This window comes from Aspergillus luchuensis, chromosome 2 (genome assembly GCF_016861625.1).
Source record: "Aspergillus luchuensis IFO 4308 DNA, chromosome 2, nearly complete sequence".
NCBI classification, from domain to species: domain Eukaryota; kingdom Fungi; phylum Ascomycota; class Eurotiomycetes; order Eurotiales; family Aspergillaceae; genus Aspergillus; species Aspergillus luchuensis.
This window is the reverse complement of record NC_054850.1, coordinates 2,864,971-2,880,140: the sequence shown is the minus strand read 5'-3', so window position 1 is coordinate 2,880,140 and position 15,170 is coordinate 2,864,971. Positions and strand designations below refer to the sequence as shown.

Sequence of the window (15,170 nt, the reverse complement as noted above, 5' to 3'; positions counted from 1 at the left end):
TATATCCACAACATAGGGGAGACAAACTAAAAACCAGACAGGCAGACACAAAATAGATAAAGGGGGTGAAAAAAAAGGGCGAACTATGAAAAGGGCACACTCCACTTTATATTTACGGAGGTGGCCTCGGCCCAATAATCTGCCGCTTAGCGCCCGCAATAGAAGACCCAGCCCTAGCTGCTGCCTCCTGTGTCTGGCGCTGGTTTTCCTCCCACTCGCGCTGACGTTCCCGTTCGCGCTCCATCTCGCGTTCCAGAAGGGACTTGGAAGCCCAGCCACCGGCCTTGGTCTTCTCTTGAGCGGCGGCGCGACGGCTATTCTCAGCGTCTACTTCCGCTGTGGTGGTGTAGTCTTGGGGCCGGTGGGCGGCGGGCTTCGGGGCAACAGGGGGTCGGTTGGAAGCGAGGAATCGGTCGACCCGGCTCTCTTGTGTGTAGGGGCTTTGGGATGGAGGGGTGTAGCTTGTGGGATCGGGGAGGGGTCGTGGAGGCATAGGGGGCTTCGCTCCGGTGGGGTCGGGCAAGGGGCGAGGGGGCGTGGATGGTTTGTCCTCGGCAGAGATGACAGGCTCTGGGAGGGGTCGGGGAGGCATGCTTGGGGGGATGTCTGATTCTGTGAGTGGCTCGTCGTGGTTCTTTTGCCATTCGGTGCGTAGCATGCGACGCTCTTGCTCGAGGGAAGATAGGTCGTAGCTGGGCTGGGCTGGCCGGGGACTGCGAGGCGGCGATTTGGTGGCCCGTTCTTGAATATCTTGACGTTCACGCTCATATTGGCGTTCTCTCTCCTTGGCGCGTTCTAGCTCGCGCTCGAGCTCGCGAATTCGTTGTCTCTCGCGGTTCTCGCTGGAGACTGGGGGAACGGGAGATGCTGCTGGTAGACTGGCTTGGTACTGGCTGAGGAACTGTCCGTTGAGACGGCTGTCTTGCGCCTCTCGTCGTTGAAGTCGCTCGCGTTCTAGCCTATCTTCCGTTTCTTTTTCTTCACGCAGGCGTTGCCGTTCCTCTTCTTCCCATTTGCGCTGTTGCGCGTCCCAACGCTTGCGCTCCTCCTCGACTTGACGCCGCTCTTGCTCCCTCAGACGGTTGGTTTCCTCCTCCCAGCGGCGCTCTTCCTCGATGCGAGCACGCTCCTCTTCCGCTTCGCGCTCCTGCTGGCGCTGGCGCTCTGCTTCCTGCTTTTCCAAAACTTGCCGTTCTTCTTCCTCCTTTCTCCGCTTTTCTTTCTCCGCCAAGCTGGGGACACGCGGGGCAGCGGTGGTGATCTGCCGACGTGCACCAAAGGCAACGCCCATGCTACCCTGGTTTGCACCACCCATATAACCGTACTGGTGAATATTCCAGGCGGGGGCCGTGACAAACTCATCAGACTTCTTGCTCCAGCTGCTGACTGGCTTCGGGGATCTTGCCGGGCTGGAGTGACCGGATACACTCGACTTGGTGGGGGTATAAGCGCCTTGACTGGAACCGGTGGCATGCGGGCTCAGAGTGGCTGCCTTGCTTTGAGGGCCGAGTGCGCGAGGGAACTTGCTAGGCTGGAGAGCATTGGCCCGACGACTGAAAGACGTAAGACATTGTAGGACTTGTGCGGGGTCCTTGGCTTCGTAGAGATCGACGGTCAGGAAGACATCGTGCGGAGGGAGGCTGATGGGCTGCATTTGGCATGCGCGAAGGAAGTGAGAGATGTTCTCCATTTGCACGAACGGCATAGAGGACTGCTTGTACTTGACGCCGGGGGAGACGGCCAAGTTGACCAGCCTGCAATATTGTTAGTGTTCTTGAATGGCGGCGTCTTTGAGGGAACGTATTATCCTCACCTGCAGAGTGCAACGCCATCTTTCAAAGCATCCAGGAGATCTCCTGGCGGGAGCTTTTCGTGTAACACTTCCTCGATCCAGTCGCGGACTTCCGCGGCTGCCTGCGGGGTATAGCGGGACAAGCGCAGACTGCGCAAGTCCTTGTCAAGCGAGGTGACGGAGGCCATCTTAAAGTTCGAACAGTCTCAATCAGAGCGTTTGGGACATGCAGACGAATTTAAAGGACCGTTAGGCAGCTTGGGCGCAAAAAATATACGGAAAAGAATAAAGGGGAAGTGGGTGTTTATAGTGGCTTTCCGGTGGGACGAACCGGCAGTACGTCACAGGGGTTCAGGAGGGGGGTGGAGGCTTATGTGAGGGCGGATGAATCGGAAGATCAATTCAGGGTCTAGATGAAGAGAAGAGGAAGGGATGAAGAAGACATATCACCGGGGGATTATGAGAGATCAATGCAGCAGATTAACCGAAGAGGCAGAGACAAAACAAAAGCAACGAAGCCAAAGTTGGAGGGCGAACGGAATGCGGCGTGGAATGGAAATCGAACACTCGAAGCCCGAAATAGAAAAGAAACGCCCAGAACAATACCGTATTTGACGCCCCGTGACCGCCCAATCTTACCGATGACGTCCCATATGCCTGATATTTCGGGTGTCAATTACCGCCCAATCATCGCCGCTTCAATTCATCTCGGCTTCATCATTTCGATGATCGGAACATCATCTTCCTCTTTCTCCGCGCCACTCCACCACCACTGCACTGCCCCAATCTAGATCGCATAGCCTCCGATCGACCACCATTCTCACTTCACTCTTCTAATGAGTCCGATCAACAGTCTTTGGTTCAAGTGGAAGGGCCTTCGCCTACCCTGGCGCAGGTCGTTCCTCGTCGGTAAGCTCATCTGCCATCCTCAATCTATAGCTCCCCAGAAACCCTCCTTAACACCTCTCCCTCAGGCACCGACCTACACGGAAACACCTTCTGGGAATTCAAGGACCAACTCAACGCCGGCCGCTTCCGCCGCATCGTCAAAACCGATCCCAAAACCCACCTCGCCGATGTCCAAGTAAGCCGTAAGTGGCACCTTCAGGTCTCTCATAGCGTATCCCCAACAGCAGCAGCTAACACCGTACCCCCGGTAACTACAGCACAATGGCACCAATGGCTTCGTTATGTCCGCGCAGACCCCCCATCCATCCAAGAACAACAACAAGACATCATCCGACAAATGCAAATCAAGGAATTAGCCCGTCTGGCCGATGAGCGCTGGGCCAGCAAACCATCATATCTGGATATGCCCAAATCCCAACAACAACCGCTCCCCGCCACCAACACGAGTGATGCGACAGTAGCCCAAGCAAACAAGAGCCCTTCGGAGGATACGCAGACGGCAACCGCGGAGGCTGCGAAGAAGAATGACCCCTGGGCGAAGGCGGCGGCAGGCGCTCCGGGTCAGAAGTGGCAGCCTGATTCGTGGAGCCCGACTGCGTCGAAGAGATGAGTGAGCGAGGTGTCTGGAGGGAAGGAGGTGGAGAAATGCAGCTTGGCTTGACTACTCCGTACTTGGGCCTCCATTCTCTCGCTTCAATCTGAAACACATATGTCAGACTCGTCACCTCTAAAATAGGCATATCTGGGGTTGCCTTGCCAGGTTGCCATCCGTTCCCGAAATGCGGAACACGCCAGACATACGGAGAGAGAAGCTGATTGGCTGTGTTTCGTTAGTGTCGTTGGAGCAACATTACAGAAAGTTGCGAAACAGTATCTGTCGATAAGAGACATCACATTCTTTCTGGTGATCAGTGACGGGTTGGGATGTCTCACATGGTACTCGGCTATCTGGAGCTTTGGCTTAAAGGACCCCCAACTCTTGTATATTACGAACTATTACTGTATTATGAATGAACTATGTACATTATTTTCATTGGAATTTTCTACCAGGTTGCCGTTAGGCAAATATTGATCAGGCCGGTTCTATAGAATGTACAGGTATGTCAAGAAGCATGGTGCTTGGTTTCTTTGGTATCGCCACCTAGCTGCATGTATACAGATCACTCGCTTCTGTGCAAACACAATTCTCAAGAATGCAATATTAGTGGTATATATTATATCCAACTAGTGTGAGGTTGATGGAACCTGAATGCCCGCCAATCTAACGCTTTTGATGAAATCAAACTCCAAATCCTTTTCGGCTCAAAAAGAAAAAAAGTGATGATCAGACGAACACCCAAACGACCGTTGCCTTGTATCGAGAAATGAAACAAACAGAAAAATGAAAGAATAATAAAAACAGACTCTGGAATGGTATAACGAACATTCAAAGAAACTGGCTAGCCGCAGAACACAAATGAAGACGAATAAACGGATACTGGCAAACGAGCGATGCACTGGATCGACATGTGAGTATTACTATTACATATGATATTAGCATAGAATTGCCTCCAGAGCTTCAACATCTCCTCCGGCACTCCGGACGGCTTGCAAGGCAGCTTCGCTGATTTCGCGGCGTCGAGCGCGGGCTTCTTGCTCACGTCGTGCCTTAGTCTTGGAGCTGCCACTGGGTGCGACACCGGTGAGGATCCTCTTGGAATCATTTTGTGTGAAATTCACGAAGGATACGGTGACGGCCTTGTTGCCTCCCTTTGGACTCCCCGATGAACTGTGGGGGGCCTTGACTGGTTTGGGTGCGCTCATAGAATTGGAGGAAAGCTTTCGGTTCATACTTTGGCGCTGAAATGACCTCCGGTGGCCATTGTGCATCATGCTTCCACTCTTTGGTGAGCCTGAGCCCGGAGACAGCGATGGAGAGCGTGAATGGGAAGGGGGAATCTGAGGGGTGACGAATGACGACGAATCCACTGGTGCTGCAGTGGGCTGCATGTAGGCGCGGCTCTCATGACCATTTGGAGCGGAAGGCAGGCCGGCCGAGGGGAATGACGAATGTGTGTTAGAAAGATCGTATGACGACGGGTCCAGTTGAATCATAAGGCCCCCTTGCAGCATGTCACTCTGACTTGCAGAGTTCTGGATCGGTCTCTGTGCAGCTGGGGACGCCACCATCTGCTGATACGAAGGCTGTCGCTGTGGGACTCTCGAAGCCATTGGCGACCACCATGCTTGGCCATCTTGTCCACTCAGGTCGGGGGTGCTGTACGGAATCCCAGAAGAGCCAAGAGAGTCGGAATGCCAGGAAGACATGGACTGAGGGCCTGAAGAATGTGGGGAAGAGAAGATGTCGTCAGCCGACGGGGGCCTTGAGGTGGGCAACCCCGAGCCGCTGGACTGGCTTAAATATCTCGGGGGCTGCCCCGCTAGCGCAGCTGTTGATGGAGAAGGCATGGAGATAGCCGGCGATTGGTTGAAGATGCCGGTGTCATATTGGGGAGGCATTTCAGCTGATGCCTTGGGTAGTGATTCGGTGCGGTTCAAGTGGGCAGCAGAGTTGTCTGCTGCCATATTCTCCTGTTGAACGAGGATATCGGAAGGTGGTGGGGACAGAGGCAAGCGTTCATCCGAGCTGCGAAAGCTGAAGTTGTTGAATCGCTGCGCCCAGGCTTCTTGATACGCCATTCTGTTTCGTTGAGGTTGAGAGGAGCGTGTTATGCCAGGAGAGAAGCTCTGCTTGTGCAGCGGACCACGACGATCATTAGGTTCGCGATGACGACGGATCACCTTGGGCGTAGTCACAGCACTCTTGGTGGTCTTACGACTAGGAGTTGCTGGAGGAGTCGACGGAGAAGGGCGGGTTTCCGGAGCGCACGCTGTCGGCGGAGCTTCAAAGTTGACACCAAGCTCAGAAACGGCAGATGGGTGAACAGTGTCCTGTAGAGAGAAATTTTGGCCTTGGCTGGTAGAAGAGTCCGCGTTTTGGGACAAACACCAGAAGTCTTTGCTCCAATTTTGGGCTGTTTGCTGATGGGGTTGCGCTGTTGATGTGGAGATGGCCGGAGAGTGCTCGCCACAGTCGCTGGACAATGACTCAAGCTGAAATATTTGGTCAAGATCGCCAGGGAATGAAACATCTTTGTTGCCATCCACACTGGAGTTGTCCATATTGACGTACTGATTAAATAAATCTAAATCATTCAAGGAATGGTCGAACTGCTGGGCGAACATTGTGCCAGACGGGGTGCCGCTTTCCGTTTGCGGCGACGACCAGAGGAGCTGTCTAAGGTCGACCCAACGAACACTTGGGCCGAGTAGATATGACTGGCGACGAAGGCCGCGGAAGCACAGAAGCTTGATGCAGAGGAAAGCTTGACGCAAAGTAAGGGACGGCTAGCTTAGCCGAGTATCCGTCCAAAATGGCCGCGGTGATGACGATGGCTCGAAGTGATGATGGAATGCACTGGCAGTGTTGGAACAGTTTGACGAGTTGACAATCGAAGAAAACAGTGCAGAAAATGCAAAGTAGACAAAGCAAACAAACAACAGACAGAGGGCTCCTATTTGAATTGCTACGATGGGCCCCAGCCTCTGGATTCTCCGCTGGATTCTGTGCACATTCCAAGAGCTCTCAACAAGGGCAAGATAGGCAGGGAATGTGCCATCAAGGAATACGCAGCCCCTCGATATGGCCCACCCCATCCCAATTGCTCGAGCAGAACGGCCCATGCCTTTCCCACAAGCCATTGTCGCCAATCAGGAGGAGTGCAAAGTCGGTGGCTGATTCGTGCCATCCACTGCCAGACACCCTTCACCCAGTGGGCTCGGAGCACTGATGGCCACCCGCGGGAATGCAACCTTTACTATGCCAGAAACAGGGTGCAGAGGTATCAGCAGGGCGGATATGGGCGGGTCTTAGAGGAACCAGCGAGCGCTGAGCCAATGACACCAACCTCGCCATTGTTTGATAATCGATGTCGAGGCTGGATCGAACTATGAGTGTCACAATGGAGGTCGACCGGCTTCGACGGCTCGACGCGTCAAGGGACGACGTGGAGAGGGGGCTCAACGGGCAGACTGACACCTGGAGTGTAAGCGTCATTGGGTTGCTTTGGCTCATCCTGAGTCGTATACGTAGGATAGCAGCCTCAAATGATTTGCACTAAATTACCCCGACCGAACCTTTGCTCCACGCTCTTCCCGCATGGTGGAGCTAATGATCTTCGGGTACTCAATGAGCTACCGTTGGTGAGCTGGTTGGCCTGAACATTGGAATGCTGGGCCTGGGAAGAATGCACACCCCCCCGTAACAATGCGTGGACAGAAGGATTTGGCATTCTGGATCAAAGCCCTTCCTGTATGCTTTTTGCATTAAGCATTAGCTCGAAAAAAGAAAGAAAATTCTTCTCTTTAGATCTGTAGATTAACTCGTCGTTTAACACGAGTTTCTATTCTTATCCCCCATTACGGGTGAAGTCCTGGCGAAGGAGGGAGGGCGTAGCTTTTCGCATTCAGCTCTGGCCTACACCTTCTGTGAGTGTGCTGAGCTCCGTACCCATTGGCCTTGGACTACGCTGAAGAATAAGCGGTCCGTATCGTAGATTCGGCTTTGCGAGGGCTCGGAACTCTAAGTGTGATGTTTCATCGCGAGTTCTTTGTTCCTTGTCTCAAGATAGACAGCCTGATTCGCCAGCCTGGGGAAAGTTTAGTACAGCATAAGATCGTCTCAGAAGCGAGGCCGTCTCATTTCCCTGGCCAAGTTGCCCTTTCTTTGTCCAGATTCCTCAGCATCTGGTGGAGCTGGGGTTCGTAATACTTAGGCTTACGAAGCACAGGCGATCGGAACAAGGTCACACTCTTCCGAGAGACGTTGGAGGCAAGTGGTGTTTTGGAAGGTGTCTTATCAGGGGTCCGCCGAAACCGTCGTTCTGGCGGTACAGTGAGTCGAGCAAGCCACCCAGAAGAATTTCGAGGGCCAGCTTCTTTTAGTGCATTAAGCATACCAAAACCTAAACATAGACAACCAAGGATGGATGAATGCTAAGTATGGAATATAGATTCTCTGCATCGAATGTAAGTCCTTCTCGACTGTAAAAGTCGGACGAAGATGATGGGCATTGTAGCAAAGGCAAGTGGTAGTGCCGCGTATTTCCTTTTTGGGAAGTCACCGTGCCGCTGTCCTCTCGACAAGGACCGATTCTCTTTCAAAGAAAAGTAAACCACCAGCCCGAAATTGGAGTGGAGAAAAAAGCCAGATGTGGATTAGAACCCAGGAGCATGGAGAGAATCTAAGCGAACAAGCCAGCTCCAGCAGTGATAATGTCGACAATCAATGCTACCTCCAGAGTACACAGCAGCGTACACCCATGATGAGAAACACTCACCGGCGGCACGTAGAGACTCCGGGACGGAATTACTCGCGACTCCGAGCCGAGCAGGAACGAACGTTGATTGGGAGAAATAGCGAGACTCAGCCGCAACAGCTAGACCCAATTGAGCATTCCGCAATCGGTCCGATGGCAGCGCCGGAAAGGAAAGGAAAGGAAAGGGAGGCAACAAGGCCAAGGTCATGTGGTGATGACGGAAATCTGACTGACACCCGCGAAGTTCGCCTTGTTCCCATCCCTTTCTTCCACCCCAGCACTGGTTACTGTGCTATTTCTCATCCATTCTAGACACTTCTCGGCGGACAGTCGTCGAGACTTATCATACTCGAACTTCCTTTGAGGGACTGTCTCTCAACGAATTTTTGTTCTTTACCCCTCGTCCCCTCCCGTTGCACCACTCGTATCCCCACGAAAAGTGGGCATGACATTATAGCGCCAGGGCATCGGCCATCGGTTATTGCCCCTCTTTACGAACAAAGCACCCAGCCAAGTTCCGAACAGAGCCCATAACGCCGTCATCCTCACGCAGAGTTGACGGATACTACCTAAGCACTACTCAACGCGTCGCGGTATTTGTCTAGCATCAAATACTGCGCATTCTCATTCAACTCAACAACCGAGTTCACAAACGATCCAGCAGTCTATATGTATCACGTCAGACACTCCATCGAAATCGAACGTGTTTTCAAGGGAAAGAAAGGGCTTAAACCGTATATCTCGGCCAAAAACCTTTCCAACAACCAAACGCGCATGCGTCTTGACTCAAAACAATCCCCCAACTTGAAGTGAATTTACCGATATCCATAATGTTTTGCAAGGTTATTCTGGTCAAGGGCCTTCTCGGCTCTCACTAGGCGGCTACTACCTTTGCGCCTGTGCTTCACCATGGATTCCTTCAAACCATTTGGAGGCCTTCGAAGCCACTTTTTGAAAACAAAAAATCTCCACTCTTCTTCCCTTGCCAAAGGCAATTGACCTCTCTTCATCCCAGTCGCTACAAGTGCGAGTGGGAAAACTTTTGTCAAGTTTGCTTTGGGTTTTCTTGGTCATTGCCGCTGTTGGCATTCTTTGTTGACCAGATCATTCTGCAAATGGCCTCTACCAAAATGAGCCCTCAAAACATGAACAAAAAGTCATGGGAGTCTCTCTCTTCAACGTTTTCTCAACTTGAAGTATCGATCTCTCATGACAGTTGCTATGCCTCGGACGAAGTCTCTGTCGTGTCGACCAAGCAAACCACCTCGAACACCTCTGGTGTATCAGGCCCGGTGACTGCAACCGAACCGTCTCTTGGTTCCTTCCTGAAGCCCATCTTGAAAAGACCGTATTCCGAAATCGAAGAAGATGAGGAATCAGAGTCGGGCTATGCATCGGAAAACTCGGAATACGACTATGATGCGATATTTGAAGACAGTGATGACGATGATGATGATATGTACCATGTCTCCGGGTGGGACGACGCATCTGATATAATGTCAGACTCATGTGACGAAGACGATGCCGAATCCTTGGATGGATCTTTCATCTCTTTTGGACCCATGGTTCGATTTGACACGAACATACGCTATATCGATGCTCCAGATTCGCTGGACGACGATGAAGACTCTGAAGCAGAGCTGACTGGCCACGAGCTAATGGAACGTGCACTGGCATCTGGCACGCTCCGGTTCAAGGAGTCAGTTGACGAGCTGGACGTCAACGACATCGAGGATGACGAACTCAGCAGTACGCTCGAGTCGATCAAACAGCTGCCTGAAGAGCACACCAGCGACATCGTCGATCTGGACAAGAGGCTGTTTCTTGCCTACATGAATGGCATCAACGGGATTCGCGATCTCGAATACAAAGCCCGCCTTCGCAAACAGGCCAATGACTTCTACATCGGTCGTCTGGACTCGCCGTACTTGGACCTGGATAGTGCCAGCGGTACCTATTTTGACAATGTGCTGAATCACGTCATTGGGCTTTTCCGCAACATAGTTGCCAAGGAGGACTTTGGAGAACTTGCCAACCTCGTTAACGAAGAAGGCGCCTCTGACCGTCCCTCGAGAGCCGGTAGAAGTCACAATAAGGACTTGCTGGCCAAGATCGAGAATCTACTCTCCGAAAGACTAGCGTGTGACACCAACGTAGGGCCAGACGAGCTAAGCTTCTTCACCAGCGGTGTTGCGTATGCACTGGAAAATTGGAATGGCTTTTTGGTCCACTAGAGTCAAAGATCATACAGAAATGATGACATGACGGATGAAAAGAATTTGCAAACTGGAACTAGCCCAGATATTGATTTTTGCTTGACATTTTCCTTTTTACGGTGTGCCATTGCACAGCACAACCGATTTTTACCAAAAGCTCATGAGCGGGGTTCAATAGTCTTGATAATATTATCAATAGCATGACATTGAAATAAAAGTGCCATTTTCTTCTACATATCCAAGGTCATCGAGATCCCTACCAGCCCAAGAAGGCAATAGACACGACCCAGGCCATTAGAGATACTGTCTCATTATCGAACAGTACTCGAAACATAGAAGTGTCCAGCATACGCTCAGATGATGCTATAAAACAAACCTTCCCTGTCAGAAATGAAACAAGTTGAGTCCGTCAAGCAAGGCACAGCCCGTCCAGCTGTAACACACATTGTCATAGTAAGTGCCCAGTCGGGGATTGTGGATAATCCACCTGACCTGAAACGAGCGAGGCTTGGGGTATGATACCCGGTTCTGCTGTGAAACCGATCGCATGGGGGCCAAACAATACCTACAAGGTACTTACATCGGTATTATGACATGGCCAGTTTACCTCCGAGTTGAGTCCCTTAGTAACCAGTAGTTAAGGCATGTCAGCAACCTTGCTTACGCTAACCATGGCATAGGTGACAACTCTCAGTTACTTCGCTGGAAGGAATGTCAACCAATGACTCCAACAACAGATCAGAGCTGATGTCAGATCAGATCCGATTACCTTACTTAACTAGTTAGTAACTAACATTAACTGACTACCAGGCCGCCGCAGCAAAATGACATAACGAATAATAACCGAGTATGCTAAGCCAGCCAGCCAGCCACGTCACAATCAAATCAAACAGGCAGAAACTAACCCATCAAACTAACACTAGTAAGTAAATGAAGGAGCCGGCCTTATGAACGGAAAGCGGAATTCGCCTACACCAGATTAATTCAAATCAAAATCAACTACACTACTTACTAGTCTACTTGTCCACACTATGCAAGCAACTAACTAACTTTGTACTAACAATCTTAGTTACCGAAGCCACAATCGCCTCCACCGAGCCAGTTAGATCGTATGATTCTAATGAAAGTGTGATTGATGAGTTGGTTGGAAATGCTGCCGTGTTGTTTCTATTGCTAAATACAGTCTAGTGTATTTCCTTTGTCTGTGTTCTATTGTTGATTCATTTTTGGTTGTTCGCTAAGTATTTGTATTACTTACATATTGGCGGTGTGGAGCACAGCACATACAGTACATGTCATGTTGGCTGGCTTGAGATGGGGGGCTATATGCATGTCATCTACTGTGGTAGTAGTAGTAGTATTCTGTCTACTTTGGCTGGTCGGTCGGGGGTCGGACTTTGAGTCCTTTACCTTGCTCTTTACTTGTGTACAGATAGATGCCGGAGTCTATGTACTTGCTGTGTTGTGTATATGCAGGCTGCGCCAGGGTATGGCACATATGGCACACACACTCTCTCTCGCACTTGCGATCGATCGATCAATTGACTGATCGGCCTTTAATCCCTGCAGGGAATAATGATGGCGATGATGCTAGCTGGATTCCCTTACCCATCGTGGCGAATGGACTGGGCTGGGCTGTGTGACTGTGCCCCGACGCCGGGTGTTTATCGGAATTGAATGGTTCACATGAGTTGATACTGCGTACATGGACATTGTTAACTAATTTGGTGAGTATTTTACCTTGATACTTAGCAGGGCAATGGCTATCATCGTAGCGGCGGCCCGTCAGTCAGTCTCCCCCGGTCAGTCAGCTTATATCGGAGTATATCTCGGTTTTTGTGGCACCGGCACCAGAAACAGACGCAGAAACAAAAAAATCTACTTAGTTCATCCATCTATCGCACCGTCACACGAACCAGAACGTATATCGTTGAACGCTACACAAGAACATGTGCGGGCTATGAGTGTGTGATTGCGGGGTTAGTTGGCTAGATTGGATCCTAGGCCACCTGCATAAGTAGTACTACCTGGGAACGTGATTTGTGTGATTAGCAGCCGGTTATGGTTATCTGTTGGTCTAGATCGTGATGATTCTAGGTGGAGATCATATTAGCTAGAGATGTCTGTTTATGTCATTAGTTGGGTTCATTGGGCAGCAAGCAGTATTGATCTCTTATTCTGTTATTAACTATGGGACATGGGGGGGTTAGTCTAGCTGAATAATAGTGCTCTTACTATTGACAAGCCACTCCCGCTGCGCTAGGATGCATGGCATCAGAAGAGGTGATGCTGTGGTGTGGTTGGTGCGATTGGGATCATGTTGCCGCTGTCGCTGCTGCTGTTGTTGTTGCTGTTGCTGCTAAGTTGAAGGTGCCAGGGTCGGACATCTCCTATGAGAAATGTATCCTAGTCAAGATTCAGGATGATATTCTGATGATAGATAGAGGCGTGACTAGACACAGCTGAAAAGAATATGGCAAATACAATAGCTGATTCCATCATAGATCACTCGAGGTCTAGAACTCTTCGAGGATTGCATCTTCCCAGTGCGTCCCATGTCCTTGGCTCCGGAATGACAGCTGACCCCCACTACTTTAGATTATTATTCCTTTTGATCAATGGTCCCTAGGAGGATATGTGTACTACCTAGGATAATCTTAATGATAGATGGATAGATAGAGTATGCACCTACCGTGCATCTCCAGCCTATTGGGACTTCCCATCTACTATCGGTCTCCCCGTCGCTTAATATAGCCACTGCTTGAGTCATGCAGTATGGTCTCAGCTGGAGCTTTTACGTGGATATTTCCCCATCTAACTAGACCCAACTGGGCTGAGCTGAACCTGGGACCTGAACGGACTCAGCTGAGAGAAAGAGAGAGAGAGAGAGACAAAGTGAGTATAGCGACCATATCCGAGATAGATTAAAATCTGTAGTCGGAAACCAATCATAGGCCAGAGTCCCCTGGTGTACCCGATTAACTATCCGAGGACTTACCCGGAACGGCTATATCGAGGGCCGTCCGAACCACGGAATGCGAGAACCACGGAGGTCACTGTCTGTCCATTGGTCATGACTGAGCATGACTGGGTACTGGGATCGGTCCACTGGGAAGGCACGGAGAGGAGATTTTTGGGATATGTCCAGCGATGCTGTATGTATGGTTGTTCGATCGTCGCGTGATGGTGGGGGGTTGTGTGGGTGTGTGCCTGTAATGGTATTTCAAATCTTTGGCTTCTTACCTAACTAGTATCTAGTAACTAACTGCGCACCCGGATTGTGCAGGGGTCAGGAATAAATAGCAAGAAGATAGACTACTCACTCCATAGTAACTTTGGGGACGGCACATCAAGCAGGGATTTGCCCTGTGCTTCCCAGCAGCTTAATACTGAGAAGGAAGGCCGGAGGATTTTGTGGTCCCGAATAGTCATATAAGATTTGTCAGGGCGTCCTTTAGCCTCATATGGCAATTCAGTAGCGTATGGGGTAGATATGGAGAAATTGCGTGTGTGTGCTGGAGAGTCATGCAGCACGCTCATGCATTATGGTCGTTACTACCCACCGATGATCTACCTTGTCAGTCCCGTTCGAAAGGATCCCCATTTTGATGATTGTGACCTCGTCTCGGTTGCCATCCCTTTTGCCTGTGAGAATTCTGTGACGGGTACAAGGCAGATTGACAGGAATGCCTAGCATTTCTGGAAAGAAACGGGGCCCTTTTTTCGAGCCTCATTGCGTAATTGCTCAGAAAAAGCACCATCGCACCTCTAATTCTTCAGAGACTCAAAAGGGGAGTGAGAGAGGCAGAGGGGGAGGAGGTGCCCGTGGTGATGGGGGTGGACCCCATGTCCATTGGCCCTGGGCACGGCCGCCTTCCGCTTCGGCCCAGGGGTATTGATTGGATTTAATAGTCGGAAATCAGAGTTTGACCTTGTGTTGGATGGGTCTGGATATTTTCGGGAAGGATATGAAGTACCGAAACCTGGTACGACCAATAGACGGGCTCAACCGTGGCATATCTCTTTGTGACTATTCTTTAGGCAGAGAGGGCAGAAGAGGGGATGGGAGAAGAACCAGGAAATTCGTCCAGGAACATCACGGATCATTGTCCCAGACACCTTCCAATTTCATTCAAATATTCAGAGGATTACTAGTGACGTACAACTTCGCCTAAGATGAGAGAAACCTCGAGGCGGAGTGGCCAAGCAGACCAACACGGGTCGGTTAAGCGGTTACAGACGTACAGTAGCGCCCCTTTCCTGCAGTCGGACGGTTTTAGGGTTTTGTTTCGAAGACTGAGTGGGTCGCATTCGTTAGTTAGTTTGGTTCTGGAGATCGTTGTCTTTCTTGGGGGCTTCGCTGCCTTTTCCTTCGTTGCTTCTCTGGAAAAAAGTGGGAAAAAGGGAAAAAGAAAAAAAAAAAAAGGTCCCAAGGGCTTCTTCCAAGTTCCAACGGTCTCAAGTCACGGTTGTTACTATTGCTCATCCAACCAAGGTACTATACCATGAAGGCTGTTGAACTACTTCTTAGAGCAACGCTACCCAGTTGCTGAAAGGAAATCCGTGGTTCATGGCGGCCGAAAGTCCCCAATAGTAGTACCACGTTGTTGTATGACACACACGCACAGCATTCACCCTCCGAGTGGCAAGATCGGCAACCCGCTCGTGCCTGGAGACATCCGACTCGTGCTGAGTCTAATGCCGTCCAAAGTCAAATCAAATCATTTCCATTTAGTCCAGTAGATACGTAGATACTAGATAAGATACTTTGAAGACAGACACCGTCCTACAACATACTTTTGTACTAAGGTATAACTGGTACAACCTTGCAAGGAATTCGGAGATGATTGCCAGCCCATCCACTTCAGAAGAGCGGATAAGACTTTCCATCGCGCA

The 15,170-nt window shown here is 50.6% G+C and overlaps 5 protein-coding genes across 5 annotated transcripts; 2 read left to right on the top strand and 3 right to left on the bottom strand.

The window, feature by feature from the left end:
- Window positions 1-112: 112 nt before the first annotated feature.
- AKAW2_20943S (calponin homology domain protein) lies at window positions 113-1,980 on the bottom strand (the record flags this gene model as incomplete). The annotated part of the gene is made up of 2 exons (XM_041685712.1): window positions 113-1,754; window positions 1,814-1,980. The coding sequence occupies 2 exons, from the start codon at window positions 1,978-1,980 to the stop codon at window positions 113-115; spliced, it is 1,809 nt and encodes a 602-aa protein (XP_041539769.1).
- A 648-nt stretch (window positions 1,981-2,628) lies between these two features.
- Window positions 2,629-3,311, top strand: AKAW2_20942A (uncharacterized protein; the record flags this gene model as incomplete). Its single annotated transcript, XM_041685711.1, has 3 exons — window positions 2,629-2,701; window positions 2,767-2,883; window positions 2,959-3,311. 3 exons carry the CDS (start codon window positions 2,629-2,631, stop codon window positions 3,309-3,311), a joined length of 543 nt encoding a protein of 180 aa, XP_041539768.1.
- Window positions 3,312-4,234: 923 nt separating this feature from the next.
- Window positions 4,235-5,863, bottom strand: wetA (developmental regulatory protein WetA; the record flags this gene model as incomplete). Its single annotated transcript, XM_041685710.1, has 1 exon — window positions 4,235-5,863. One exon carries the CDS (start codon window positions 5,861-5,863, stop codon window positions 4,235-4,237), a length of 1,629 nt encoding a protein of 542 aa, XP_041539767.1.
- Window positions 5,864-6,088: 225 nt separating this feature from the next.
- Window positions 6,089-6,442, bottom strand: AKAW2_20940S (uncharacterized protein; the record flags this gene model as incomplete). Its single annotated transcript, XM_041685709.1, has 1 exon — window positions 6,089-6,442. The coding sequence occupies one exon, from the start codon at window positions 6,440-6,442 to the stop codon at window positions 6,089-6,091; it is 354 nt and encodes a 117-aa protein (XP_041539766.1).
- A 2,731-nt stretch (window positions 6,443-9,173) lies between these two features.
- Window positions 9,174-10,292, top strand: AKAW2_20939A (uncharacterized protein; the record flags this gene model as incomplete). The annotated part of the gene is made up of 1 exon (XM_041685708.1): window positions 9,174-10,292. The coding sequence occupies one exon, from the start codon at window positions 9,174-9,176 to the stop codon at window positions 10,290-10,292; it is 1,119 nt and encodes a 372-aa protein (XP_041539765.1).
- Window positions 10,293-15,170: the final 4,878 nt, after the last annotated feature.